The sequence below is a fragment of the Neomonachus schauinslandi genome, chromosome 10, assembly GCF_002201575.2.
Source record: "Neomonachus schauinslandi chromosome 10, ASM220157v2, whole genome shotgun sequence".
Taxonomy (NCBI): Eukaryota; Metazoa; Chordata; class Mammalia; order Carnivora; family Phocidae; genus Neomonachus; species Neomonachus schauinslandi.
The window spans coordinates 31,305,541-31,318,088 of NC_058412.1; the positions used below are offsets into that span (position 1 = coordinate 31,305,541).

The window sequence follows — 12,548 nt, forward strand, 5'->3', positions numbered from 1 at the left end:
TGGACTAATAGGTGAGTTGAACAGAAATAAGGAGACAGAAATATTTCTAACTTTTATTAAAATAAACTAAAGAACATATTCAGGTTGAGTTATATATACAAATGTAAGGTCACCAAAGTAAGCCCATATTTAGGTTTTCCAAACATCTTCAGCTAAATTTTTAAAATATTATGTATATTTAACATAATAACTAAATCTGCTTTGTAGTGAATTGTTTCTGCGGTATAAGTTGTCATTATGCTAATTATTGTGTGCTAATTAATATTACAGCTACAAGTTCATGCGGTTTGAAATAGACCTGCTTCTCTACTAATAGATTCTAAAATCTTCAATGTGACAGTATTGAGAGACATGGTCAGTGACTAGTGTTCACAACAGAAAAGAAAAATTGTAACTTTAATAAATACAAGTTGTTTCTACTCCTGTTAAGTACGATAACCAAATCTCAGCTTGAGTAGATTACAGGTTAAATATAAAGTAGACTGAAACTGAGTCTCTGCTGCTCAAATATAAAACTGGTATAATTTAGACATATTTGTAGAATTCCCTTAAGTTACCATTTACTGAAAGCATTAAAAGTTTTGCTGAAGTTAGAAATGTCCTCAGTGTTCTTTGCCTTAATGGATATCTTAAATTAGTATTTCACAGCATATGTATCATTTCCCAGCTAATTAGAGTTATATATTAAAACATCAAAGAATGATTACATATTACTCTGCATTTTAAAAGCACACCTGTTTTATTTAATTAAAATTTAGTGATAATTAGCTTTAAAATCCACTCTAGTTTATAAAATTGAACCTCCATTAGTTGTCTGCAAACTACTATTGACGTGATAGAACTAGCAGGGAGTGGTTGTGTGTATGTGTGTGTGTGAGTGTGAAAGCAAGCAAGCGAGGGAGAGATGAGAGATGGGGAGGGAGAAGGGGAGAGACAGAGACACAGAGAGAGAGAGAGAGATCTAGCTCCTCTCTAGAAAGCCTCTTCTAGTGGGAGAAATGTCCAGGACAGAAACGCCATGTGCTATGGAGAATCACAGAAGTCCACAGCTGAATGGGAGCCCTAGAAATCACCTAGCTTATCTCTTCCTTTATTTTTCAAATGAGAAAATGAAGGCACAGAACAGTTAAACGTTGTGACAAGGCTACACGGAGAATTGCAAGCCAGTCAAGAACCTGGTGTCCTAACGCCCAGACCAAATGATAAGTCTATTATTCTTTAACCTACCACTGGTAAAGACTTTGTCTTCTACTAAAACAAGAATGAAGTTGATGAGTTCATGATTTTATTAGGAAACAAACACCCACACTCACACACACATACACACACACCCAGAACATTACTTTATCATGTGTGGCATTTTATCTTTATGTCTTAATTGTATGCATCACAAATTTATATGTAATGCATACATATGCATTATAAATCAGAATCTGTGATTCAGTTAATACTTATACTGACTCCCCAATTTTTTTCAAGATTTTAAGGTTTGTGCAGTTGTACGATCATTCCTCTTCTGGTAGTATGTTTTAATTAACAAAAAAAAGTTTTTTGGTCTTTTTGTTGTTGTTTTGTTTTGTTTTTTCTTTTGAGAATTCTGTGCCATTCAAGTTGTTCCGAAACCAGGATTGGAAATCATTGGTAGTGACAAATGAATAAGAAAGTGCCATCTTTTTGAACAACTGTAATTCCATGGCAAGTAAGCTAAAGAACCACAAAAAATCTTCAGAGTTGAGAATTTTTTCAAAATAACTTATTAATTTTCTTAGGTCTTGTAGTTTGGGAGATCTGCAGAGCAATGAAGAGCCGTGATATGGCTGACTTAGAAGGGGGATAGTCTACTCTCTGCTCACCTCTTTCTTTCCTGCCTGAGAGCTTTGTTTGCACCCCTTCCTCAATTATCTCCCTAATCCAAAGCATGCAAAAACCTCTTGAATACAATTTTTTAACAATTCAGTCTAGTTAAAATAATCCCCAAAAAGTGACCCCCTAAAAGGGCTTTGTGGTTGGGGGCAAGTTGGAACAAGTGCAGTCAAATATGACCAGGACTGAAAGGAGCCCAAAGGCAGAGTCCAAGCAAGTAGACTCCCAGGGCTGATAAAGGTCTAATGAAACGTCCTTTTCTATGGTGTATTTCCTTCTTCCCTGAAGCAGCAGCAGGAGCACAAAGAACTAAAGTCCGCATTTTCAATTCTCTGTAAAGTGCTCTGCAAACCAAATAAAACGAACTGCTTGGCTGCTTGGAGATTCTCAGGTACGATGTGGAAAGTCTGAGGAAACCAGGGTGCGAAGAGATCACGCCTGGGAGTGGAGAGAGGGGGAGCATTCAGGTGGTGCTGCTCACTACGATGGCTCAATACTTGGACGGCACCAGGAAAGAGCTATATACATAAATTAAAAAGCTTGAAAGCTGGCACGGGTGAGACAAGTCACAGGCGAGCCAGAAACCTCATAAGAATGTAAAGGAAATGCGTGGTTACAGAATTGTGTGGGCTTCTGTGAAGAGCCCGATGAGTTTTACAGAAGTCATTACTTAATTTGGGCACTACATGCTGAAGCGCAACTATCTTCCATGTGGCTGAGAAATGCAAGGGAGTATGTGCAGCACCGAAGTGAGAAACAGGCACTTAAAACAGAAAAGAGTTGTAGGTTGAGGTCTGTGCGCCTGCGTGATTCCGAGGCGGGTCGCCCAGGGAAAGGGCCAGTGTGCAAATGTTACTCGGATGATTGTTTTTCTTCATGGTAAAAGGACTGCAACAGAGCACTTTCCTAAGCATTAGATGCTTTCTCCTCTTTCCCCCTTCCCCAGTGATCTCTAAATGATGGATTTGTCTATGGAAAAAAAAATTGAGAGAGAAAAACGCCAGTTTGCAGTAATTCTTAAATGTAAGCAAAACTAAGAAATGACAGTCACCCTATCAACCGTTTGAAGCATGATTATAAGCAAAATGGGAACTGGAGTTGTGTGCTGTGTTCTGAATTTCTGAGTGTGTTTGTGTGTGTGTGTGTGTGTGTGTGTAATGTACTGTAGATATTTAGGAGAGCTGGAGCAGGATGAGTAGTTTGGCAATAAGAAGACTTACATGAGGGGCGCCTGGGTGGCTCAGTCGTTAAGTGTCTGCCTTCGGCTCGGGTCGTGATCCCAGGGTCCTGAGATCGAGCCCCGCATCGGGCTCCCTGCTCCGCGGGAAGCCTGCTTCTCCCTCTCCCACTCCCCCTGCTTGTGTTCCCTCTCTCGCTATGTCTCTCTCTGTCGAATAAATAAATAAAATCTTTAAAAAAAAAGAAAGAAGGCTTACATGATAAAGACACTATGGAAGTTAAAAAGAAATCTTTCAGCAAAGTTGCCGTTTATCTTTTATTTCTCATTTTCCTTGCTCCTGTGGCATCATTTAATTAAAAACGCAAGAAACATACAAATCTGAAGAGACACATTCTTGATGATAAGATGACAAGAGGAAGACCAAAGAAGCTTAGAGTCACACTAAGCATGTTAAATGGCCAAATAAGCCCACTTAGAATGTTCTTCCAGTGAGCAAGAAACCCCTGTTGAGATGCCATAATTCCTAAGTAAAGAGATGCCCCTCCCGAATAACTGAACAAGATTCTCTAGCAGTTTCCACAGCCATGTTTATAAGTGCAATAAACTTTTAGAGGTGAACAGAAGATGTTAGTGTGTTTTCCTAAAAACAATTTATGCTTGGCGTATAGTGCCAGATACATGGCATTTCTTGGAATTATGTGTATTTGCAAAATTTGACAACATTCAGGTAAGCATGCCAGACCCAGGAGCAGAAAAGAGTTAATGAAATAATCTTAATAGTTATTGAAACATCACTATTTTGTGCCTTTATGCCAGGCAGTGATAGACAACCCCATGCTATTATTTTACATGAGTTCCTTGCTAGCAAACGAAAAGCCCTTTAAACTGCCTCATTCTTTGATGTCTAGGATAAAAGGCATCTATCATGATGTTTCAAAACTTATAAACATATATGTATGTATGTGTACATATGTATGTATGTATTTAGGTGTATCTGTCAAGTGTACTTGGGAAAATATCCCAGTGTAAACGGGGCTTACCTACTGTGGTGTTTTGTTTGTTTGCTTCCTCTTTTTGGTAGGAGACACAAAGAAGTTAACTGAACGACAATCTTTCTGTTGTTGGAAGCACTTACAAACCTGATCTGCTCATGATACACAAGTTTAGGGCTGCACAAGTTCACACAGGCTATGGATTCAAAGGTTTGGAAGAATATCGACTGTGAACTAAATATTTAGGACACGCACCCAACAGGATACATCTAAGCACTGAGATGATCGAGCCAGGAAAAAGAATAAGAAACGATGATGTTCCAAAGGACAGCATTAGAGTCAGCAGTCGGTTATCATAGGGCATTATGTCATGAGGATGGTAATTCCTTGTAGTTCCTTATTTGCTATGTAAATGTATGGAATTTTCTCTGACTTGCTTTAAAATTAGAATCGTCAGTGTCTCATGAGACAAAGTAGAGTCTGCCCTGGAATCGAGGGATAAACCTACATGACATTTCAAGGTTCCCTTCCTACACCAATATAAAATTCAGCATTACTCAACAGACCTGGTTATAATAAGAGTGAATTAAAATGCAGAAACATAATGTCATTCCTTACACAAAAACAGCTAGGCAAGCTATTTGATAATGCTCTAAGACATTATGTGGTCAGGTAAACCAAAATGACATATGTAAATCTTTTCCAACAATCAACATACAAGCCCACAAACTCTCACTATAAATTGCCTCGGGGGGGGCTGTTCTGATGAAATGGAAATGTCTCCTCCATATGTGCAGTTTCAGACTCTATAACATTTAAAGAAAATGTTCTAAAAGATAAAGTTGGCATGTAAAAAGCACGGGCAGAGGAATCAGTAATGATCAGAGCAAAACAATTCTAGAAGGCATCTTAATTTTCATATGGCTCATTTGCATTTGAAACACTGAGAATTCCTATCTCTTTTGTACAAAAATGTGTACATATTAAATTACTTTCCACTTGAAAGAACATTTTCCTAAATGTTTGGAAGATGATCAAATTTTAACTGGAGGACTTGTTTTCTTCCATCAGGTGTGGGGGAGATGTGGCTTCCTGGTATGAGAGGCAACAGTTGATTCTAATAGCAGAACAAGACAAAAATAAGAAAATAAATGGAAAAGAATTCCTATTTGTACAATTTGATTTAAAGATGGCAAAACAAAAAGGATACATATGTTACAAAGATGTCAAAAGACATCAATTTAAAATCAAATAGGGTTACCTTTCCAAAAATTGTGATATTCTGATACTTGAAAATTAGGTTCTATTACTTATTCTAGGATTCTCATGGATGTAGTTGATTTATTTCAGTATGTTTATCTCTGAGTATCTAGTCCGTGTTTAAAAGTTAGATGCCCCCCAGCTTTTAGACAATAATTTCAAGAGTCTACATTCTACCTATCTTAAATTTTTAATTTTAGGATATTAATTTTAGGATATTTGACAGAACAGTAAAGATTTAAAACCTCTTTACTATCAATTTTAAACAATATTTAGTCTTAAGGAAATTGTTGGTTACTCACTCAGAGATCTAGAAGTTGGTATCCAGGGGGAAATTTGAACTCACAAAGTGAAACCACATTGAATGGAAAGATCTTTTTGAATTTTTAGTTTATTTTCTGATACGATAAAATGTTTAGGGAAGAGGCTCATGTTCAGTAAGAAAACCAGAACCTGAAAGACATCCCTGCCTTTCTCCTGGCCTTGCTCTCCAGAGACTTCACCTGGTGGTCGGAGATGCTTAGCCATGGTCTCAATGGTGGGGGCTCTAGTAAGGCTTCCTCCTGAAGTGGGACAGGATGCAGTTGATGAAGGACTGAGAACATGACCTGAGTTCTGTAAATGAGATTATCTAGGTCTATGCTGCTCTTTGTGCTTCTTTTCCTTTTGGAGAAATAAAGTTCCCGATCTGCATCAGCTGGGCTATGGGGTATGAAGGAATGGGGAACACAGCTGTGAACGGGAGACTCCCAGGGAGAGGAGCATCGGCACCTCCTCAAGGCGAGGCTGGTAAAAGCGCAGTCAGGAACCGAGGGCCAGGATGGGGTACTGCTGCTCTTCACCCTCCCAGGCCAAGCGGGGGGAATCTGGTGACATGTTTTTTTTAAGGAGACAGTGTTTTTACACACAATTCACCCTGTATTTCAAACTGCTGCCTCAGACTTATTTGAGCAAACCCTAATCTTTTGGTTAAGTAAAATGCATTGGGCTTGACTTGCAAACGCATAACTTAAAACAGTAAAAGATAAAATGGTCTATGTAGTAAAAATTTGAAAATCATCTTAACATGTCGTCTTGTTGGTTAGTTTGATCTTTCTCTCTCAACAAACTTCGATTTTAATTATTAAAATGGTGGAAAAAAAACAACCACCACCTGCTTTCTTCCTTTATGGTAGACATGCTAATGAGAAGATAAATGACCAATAAGTAGATCAAAGGTGGAAGCTGAAGCAAACATAGAATGGGATGATTGTCCGTCTGGTAACTTGAAAGTTACATCTTTGTTTATTAATAAGCAATGTTCAGCTATTTATTTATTTGGATAATATTTACCGAGTACCTTCTATAGGTCAGACACTGTTTTAGGTGCTGGGGACACAAGATGAAAAATAAACCCCAAACCAAAACAAACCTACTTCCGTGGGGTTTATGATTTAACCTCAAAGTTTTTCTGAAACCAAGTAAAGCAACAGTCACCTAAGAAACTGCAGAATCAAGGTTTGTCATATTCATCATATTATTCTACGATACTGGCACATTTTAGGATAGAATTTGGTTCTTAGGCATTTGAGTTTCATCTCTTAGTATTTGCCAGAGCTTGTCCTTGGTTTTGAGGAAAAGCTTAGGGAAGGTAGGCTTAGGTGCCTGCCATCGGTAAAAAGACCGGAAGAGTTGAGTTTCCTTTATGGTGTGTCTGGAGGCGAGAGAGGGTCCTGGGCTTTCCTTGGTAACGTTCAAACTCAGTCCTGCTATAATCAGGGTTTTATTGTATGAAGTTGTTGTATTTTGGGTATATGAACTATCCAATCAGCATGGCAAAAAGTTGAGCAATACTTTGATTCAAGTATATTTGGAATAAGATTTTGCAACAAATTTGGATATTTTCATAGTTTTATGGTTTTATCACATCAATCACCAAAATTTATTAAGATAAACAAATACAACTAAACCAGTGCAAAGAAAGGTCTTGGTGTCTACCTGGTCTCACTTTGAAAAGTAGAAAAAGAAAAAAAAAAGAATCATTTTTATAGCACTTTAACTTTTGAACAGAGGTACCTGCTGGCGTCTTCTGTTTCTTACTTCAGTACGTGCTTTTCTTTTAATTTGGTCCTCGTGAAAAGAATCAAAGTAGGGGCTCTCCAGGAGTTGGGCACAGGTTAATCTGTCATCAGGATTCATCTTCAGACACTCCTTTGGAAGAAGAGAAAGTATTAAAAGGGGGGCCTATTTTGTTACTGTGACCTGAAACTGAAAAACTTGTTAGAGCAAATACGAGTTTAGAAAATCTTCAGGTTTGTATATTACCAAGTACTTGAAACTTGTTAATAACTAGAATTGCTTTTCTTTTGCCATTTCAAAGTCTTGAGGGTAGAACTGAACATTCAGTGTCCCTGGAAGGGGGCTACAACTAGAGCAGGTGTTTCTTTTTTTCCCCAAAGATTTCATTTATTTGTCAGAGAGAGATACAGAGCACAAGCAGGGGGAGGGGCAGGCAAAGGGAGAGGGAGAAGCAGACTCCCCGCTGAGCAGGGAGCCCAATGCGGGGATCATGACCTGAGCTGAAGGCAGACACTCAACTGACTGAGCCACCCAGGCATCCCGTAGATCAGGTGTTTCTACCAATGACACCTCTTCATCACTTGTCAAAGCACATAGTTTGTGTGACACTTCAAGTGTGATCCCGAGCATGATCCCAGGACCAGCTGCATCAGCATTACCTGGGAACTTGTTGTAAATGCAGTTCGTGATCAGTCAAAGCACTGGGGGAGGGCTAGGGCTACTAGAGGCTACTAGAAGCCTCTAGCTTTGCCTCCAAGAGAAGGGAGGACTCTGGCAGCAGCAGGGCTGGTGGAGTCCCGTCACAAAGATTTTCTTCAAGAAGCCCTGATGCTCTTTGGCCAGAGAATGGGGCTTTTCCCATGAAGAAAGACAGATTATGATCCATAAGAAATTAGAACAGCCTTAGAACACCCAGGCACAGGAGACCTGAAATTTCCTGCCTTACGGCCATGAAAGAGAAGTAAAACTTATCAACATAACAGACTTAGTTTGAGGCATTTGGGTGTCCAGATAATTATTTTGACTGAGGCTGCCCTGTCGTGTCCATTCCTCCCTAACCCCAGCTGACCTCAGGTCTCTGAGATCCCTGCAAATGCTGCCACTCCTATAGTCTCACCTGCCCTTCAGAGCTGTGTCTGATTGGACCTGGCTTTAAGAAACAACCCTACTCGGCATAATCAGCATAATCAGATTCACCTGTCCCTTCAGAGCGTCACTTGCTCCAAGCAGATCCCACCCCACCCTCATGTTAATGATCCGTACCATAATTAAGTCTAACTGCTATTGGGGGTCTGTCTCCTCAAAGCCTAACACTGTCAGGACTGTAACCAGCACAGAAAAACTGATATTCCAGGATTCTGAATATAAACTGTAGTGGTCTATTTCTTCATCACTTCGTTCTGGCTTTTGCCTCCATCATTCCACTTAGGTGACTCCTGTTGTTCATACCTATAACTTCCATATTCATAAATCCAATAGGTAGGTCGTGTTCTCATCTCCAGTGTTAGACGCGACTAACCACATCCTCCTCCTTGAAACTTCCCTTGGCTTCTTGATGCCTCCCTTTCCTTCTCCTTACCTCGTGACCACCCCTTCTCAAATCAGCTTGTGTTAGTTTACCTTCTCCACAATGGGTGGGTGGAACTCCTCCAGGCTCAGTCCTAGGCTCTCCTTTCTCCTCTCTGTTTCTAGCTAATCGCACTGATTCTTAAGTCTTCAATTATTAAGGTTTATCAGAGACTTCCACATGTATATTTCTGGTCCAGACCTCTCCTTTGAACTCCAGACCCACATATGCAGTGGCCTACTTAACAGTTCTGATTTGTCTCAAGGGCACTGTTACGGATTGACTATGTTGAAATCCTAACCCCCAATACCTCATCATGTGATCTTATTTGGAAATAGGGTCTTTGCAAATGTAAATGGTTAAGATAAGGTCATACTGAAATAGGGTGGGCCCTAATCCAATGGGATGGTGTTCTTACAAGAGGGAAGACACTACAAAGACAGGCATCGAGAAAACACCAGAAGACAGAGACAGAAATTGGAGTTCTGTCATAAGCTCAAGAATGTCTGGGGCTAACAGAAGCTGGTAGAGGCCAGGAAGGATCCACCCTAAAAGCTTCAGAGAGCATGGCCCTGTCAACATCTTGATTTGAGTCTTCTAGTCATCAGAATTGTGAGAATAAATTTCTGTTGCTTACAGTCACCCAGTTTGTGGCACTTTGTTACAACAGCTCTAGGAAACTGGTACAGATATCTCATGGTTGCCGCCCTCCTCTACTCACTCCCCAGATCTGAATCATAACGAAGTCCTATCAGTTTTATTTCCAATCATATGTTGAATTCATTCACTTTCTTTAATGGGCTTTCAATCTATTGAAATCTGGTCTACTAAATACCTATGGGTTTTTAGTTTAAAGAACATTTTTAGGGGCGCCTGGGTGGCTCAGTCCGTTAAACGGCTGCCTTCGGCTCAGGTCATGATCCCGGGGTCCTGGGATCGAGCCCCGCATCGGGCTCCCTGTTCAGCGGAGAGCCTGCTTCTCCTTCTCCCTCTGCCTGCCTCTCTGCCTACTTGTGCTCTCTATCTCTCTGTCAAATAAATAAATAAAATCTTTAAAAAAATTAAAAAAAAAAAAGAACATTTTTAGATTCTAAGAATAAGCTGCTAATGCTGAGCTGTTCCTTGGGCCTGGGCTAGAACTATATCCTATTTTGTTCTAGGAGCAGTGAGATGAATTGGGTGGAGTTGAGGCTTCTGAGTTGTTGAGCCTGGATTAATACCTTTCTATACACCTAGAGGCCGATGAATTCTCAGAGGTGTTCCCTGATCAGAGTGTTCCCAACCCAGGAAAGGTTTTTATGATGAGGGACAAGAAATTGGAACTGCAAAGTACATGTCAGGATCCTTTTCTTGAAACTTCAGATGTCATAGAAAAGCCTTAAAAATATTTCCAAGAGCCTACAGACTTCTTCTTTGGCCAGATTAAACTAATACAGTGATAGGAAATTATGGCTATGAAAGCAACTGAGAAATAAATAATACTGTGTCTGTTGTCTCAGTTAAAACCAAATGAGGAGAAACACACAAGCTCTGCCATAGATTGGCTACTCCATGCCACCACTGACTTTGGCACCGTCATTGGCTGGCACTTCATGCATTTGAGCAGGTGCCTGCATAGATGATGGCCTAGTCCCATGGGATGACTACCTATTATAGTAGCTGGTTTTTGTTATTAAAGATGTCTCAATTGCAATTAGTGAAAGAAAGCCTTCCTTCATCTAGCCTGGGGTAGAAGTCTAGGAGAAAGGGTGTGACCCATGGAACAGCACAATCCTTGATGCACTTAGAGAATCCTTGGGTCTCAGGTCAGACATTACAGGTATAAATCAAATGGTTGAGTGACAAAACTAGCTTCATCCAGAACTGCGCAGGCAAACAGGCCACTTCACCTTTGGAGCTGAGGACAAGGAGTTTGTCCTATACCTTGGAGTTTTTCTGCCCTGGAGTTGCCTTCCAGGAAGTTTTCTCTCTCGTTAGTTAGAGAAGTAACTAGCAGAAGGCTCGGCCTACACCTGAGAATGGGTTGGGTTTGCGGTGCTTGACAGATACCCTCCCTGCAGGAGGTCTTGCTAAATTGCAGATGGGTCAGAACAACCTGTCCAGAACAAGGTTGGGAAATTGGAGTTCTAGGACAGGGCCTGCAGGGTGCTGGGTTAAGGCAGGTCAGAGCAGGGAGAGAGAAAGAAGGCAGCAGAGGGCCAGTGAAGCACTGGTCAGTGCAGTCTGAGGGCACAGAGGTGTCAGGCTTTCAGGAGGACTCAGACCAAAGGAATCCAGCACCTTGGATAGCACCTTGGCAGTGACCACCATTAGCACAATGGCAGGTCTACACAATTGACTCTAGGACATCCAGGTGGCTCTGCCTTCTAGATCAGATGACTTCTGAACTAGGCTGTGTACCATAGTCACCTAGAGGGATGTTTAAAGATACAAATTCCAAGGTCCTATACAGAGAGATTTTGCTTCTGTAACACTGAGGTTAGATACTGGAATGTATATTTTTAAAAAGCTCATTCTGATGAGTCGTCATTCTGATGAATAGTATGGAAACCACTGCTATAGATAGAACTTAATTGGTTGCTAAAGATAGATACCTTTACTGATATCTCCATCCGTATTCCACTAAGAGCTTTCAGTATCCACAGTGGAGGTAAGAGTCACATCTTCTAGCATGGGTCAGTTGGTCAAGCATGAATGGCAGACTAGTCATAGGTGAATTTCTTCTGCTTTTTATTAGAATTTGTCCTTTGTCTGACTATTTCTTTTGGGCCTAGTGAAAGAGCTATATCTGGTGTCTGCATGTCTCTGAGTTTGCCTGGTCTACTAATTTAAAAAAAAAAAAGATTTTAAATTTTATTTAACCCAATGTATCTAAAACATTATCAGTTCAACATGTAATTAATATCCTAGAACTTCTTCGTGAAATATTTAATATTCTTTTTTATAGTAATTTTCATAGAAATCTAGTACATCTTCATTCAAATTAGCCATATTTCAAGTGTTCAACAGTAATAGGTAGCTAGTGACTACCATATTGGACAGTACAGTTCTAGACCTTCAAACATTCATCCTCATAAATTTCCATAGTCTGAATATACTGACTTAACAGTCAAATTTCCTAATAAATGCAAAAGAAGTAATGGTGTTCATCACAGCAAATTCTAATTATACTCTTCTGTCTTTGACTAGTTTTAATGGATATGTTAGAAAGATTACTACTTCAAATACTGATGTTCTTTAACCATAATTATTTTACAGTTCCTTATTATGTTGAATGACTACTTGGCATTATTTGCCCTACTGTCAATCCCTCCCAGAGTTACCAGCTTCAATTATTACAATTTGCTGTCAATAATGGTTATAATTAATTCTTAAGTACCTGCATGAAATTCAAAGACATGGGATGAGCACCTGAGAACTTTTCTTCAAGAGTTTCCTAGAAAACAAAATAAAGAATTTCAATGTTACATAACAACAAAGTTATGTTTATTTTGAATATATTAGAAATAAGAACACTTTGGAGAAAGACCTCCCCTAGTAGGTTAGATAATTCCTTTTAAGAACTTTTTTTAAAGTCCTATTTTTATATAATTTTACACTATAGTATAAAGGTTTAAAAGACAAAAAC

The 12,548-nt window shown here is 39.6% G+C and overlaps 1 protein-coding gene across 2 annotated transcripts in view; it reads right to left on the reverse strand.

Moving 5' to 3' along the window:
• Positions 1 to 4,699: 4,699 nt before the first annotated feature.
• The window catches only part of CDKL4 (cyclin dependent kinase like 4), a 34,462-nt gene continuing 26,613 nt past the window's right edge, over positions 4,700 to 12,548 (reverse strand). Inside the window, exons 7-9 of one of the 2 annotated variants that reach the window (XM_021697611.2) lie at positions 12,300 to 12,356; positions 7,351 to 7,485; positions 4,700 to 5,152 (exon numbers count right to left, since the gene is read on the reverse strand). In XM_021697611.2, coding sequence (XP_021553286.1) covers positions 5,051 to 5,152; positions 7,351 to 7,485; positions 12,300 to 12,356 — 294 coding nt within the window. In that variant the 3' untranslated portion in view covers positions 4,700 to 5,050. Of the gene's footprint in view, positions 5,153 to 6,834; positions 6,940 to 7,350; positions 7,486 to 12,299; positions 12,357 to 12,548 lie in introns of those variants that run through there. The other variant, XM_021697610.1, reaches the window with a different exon arrangement.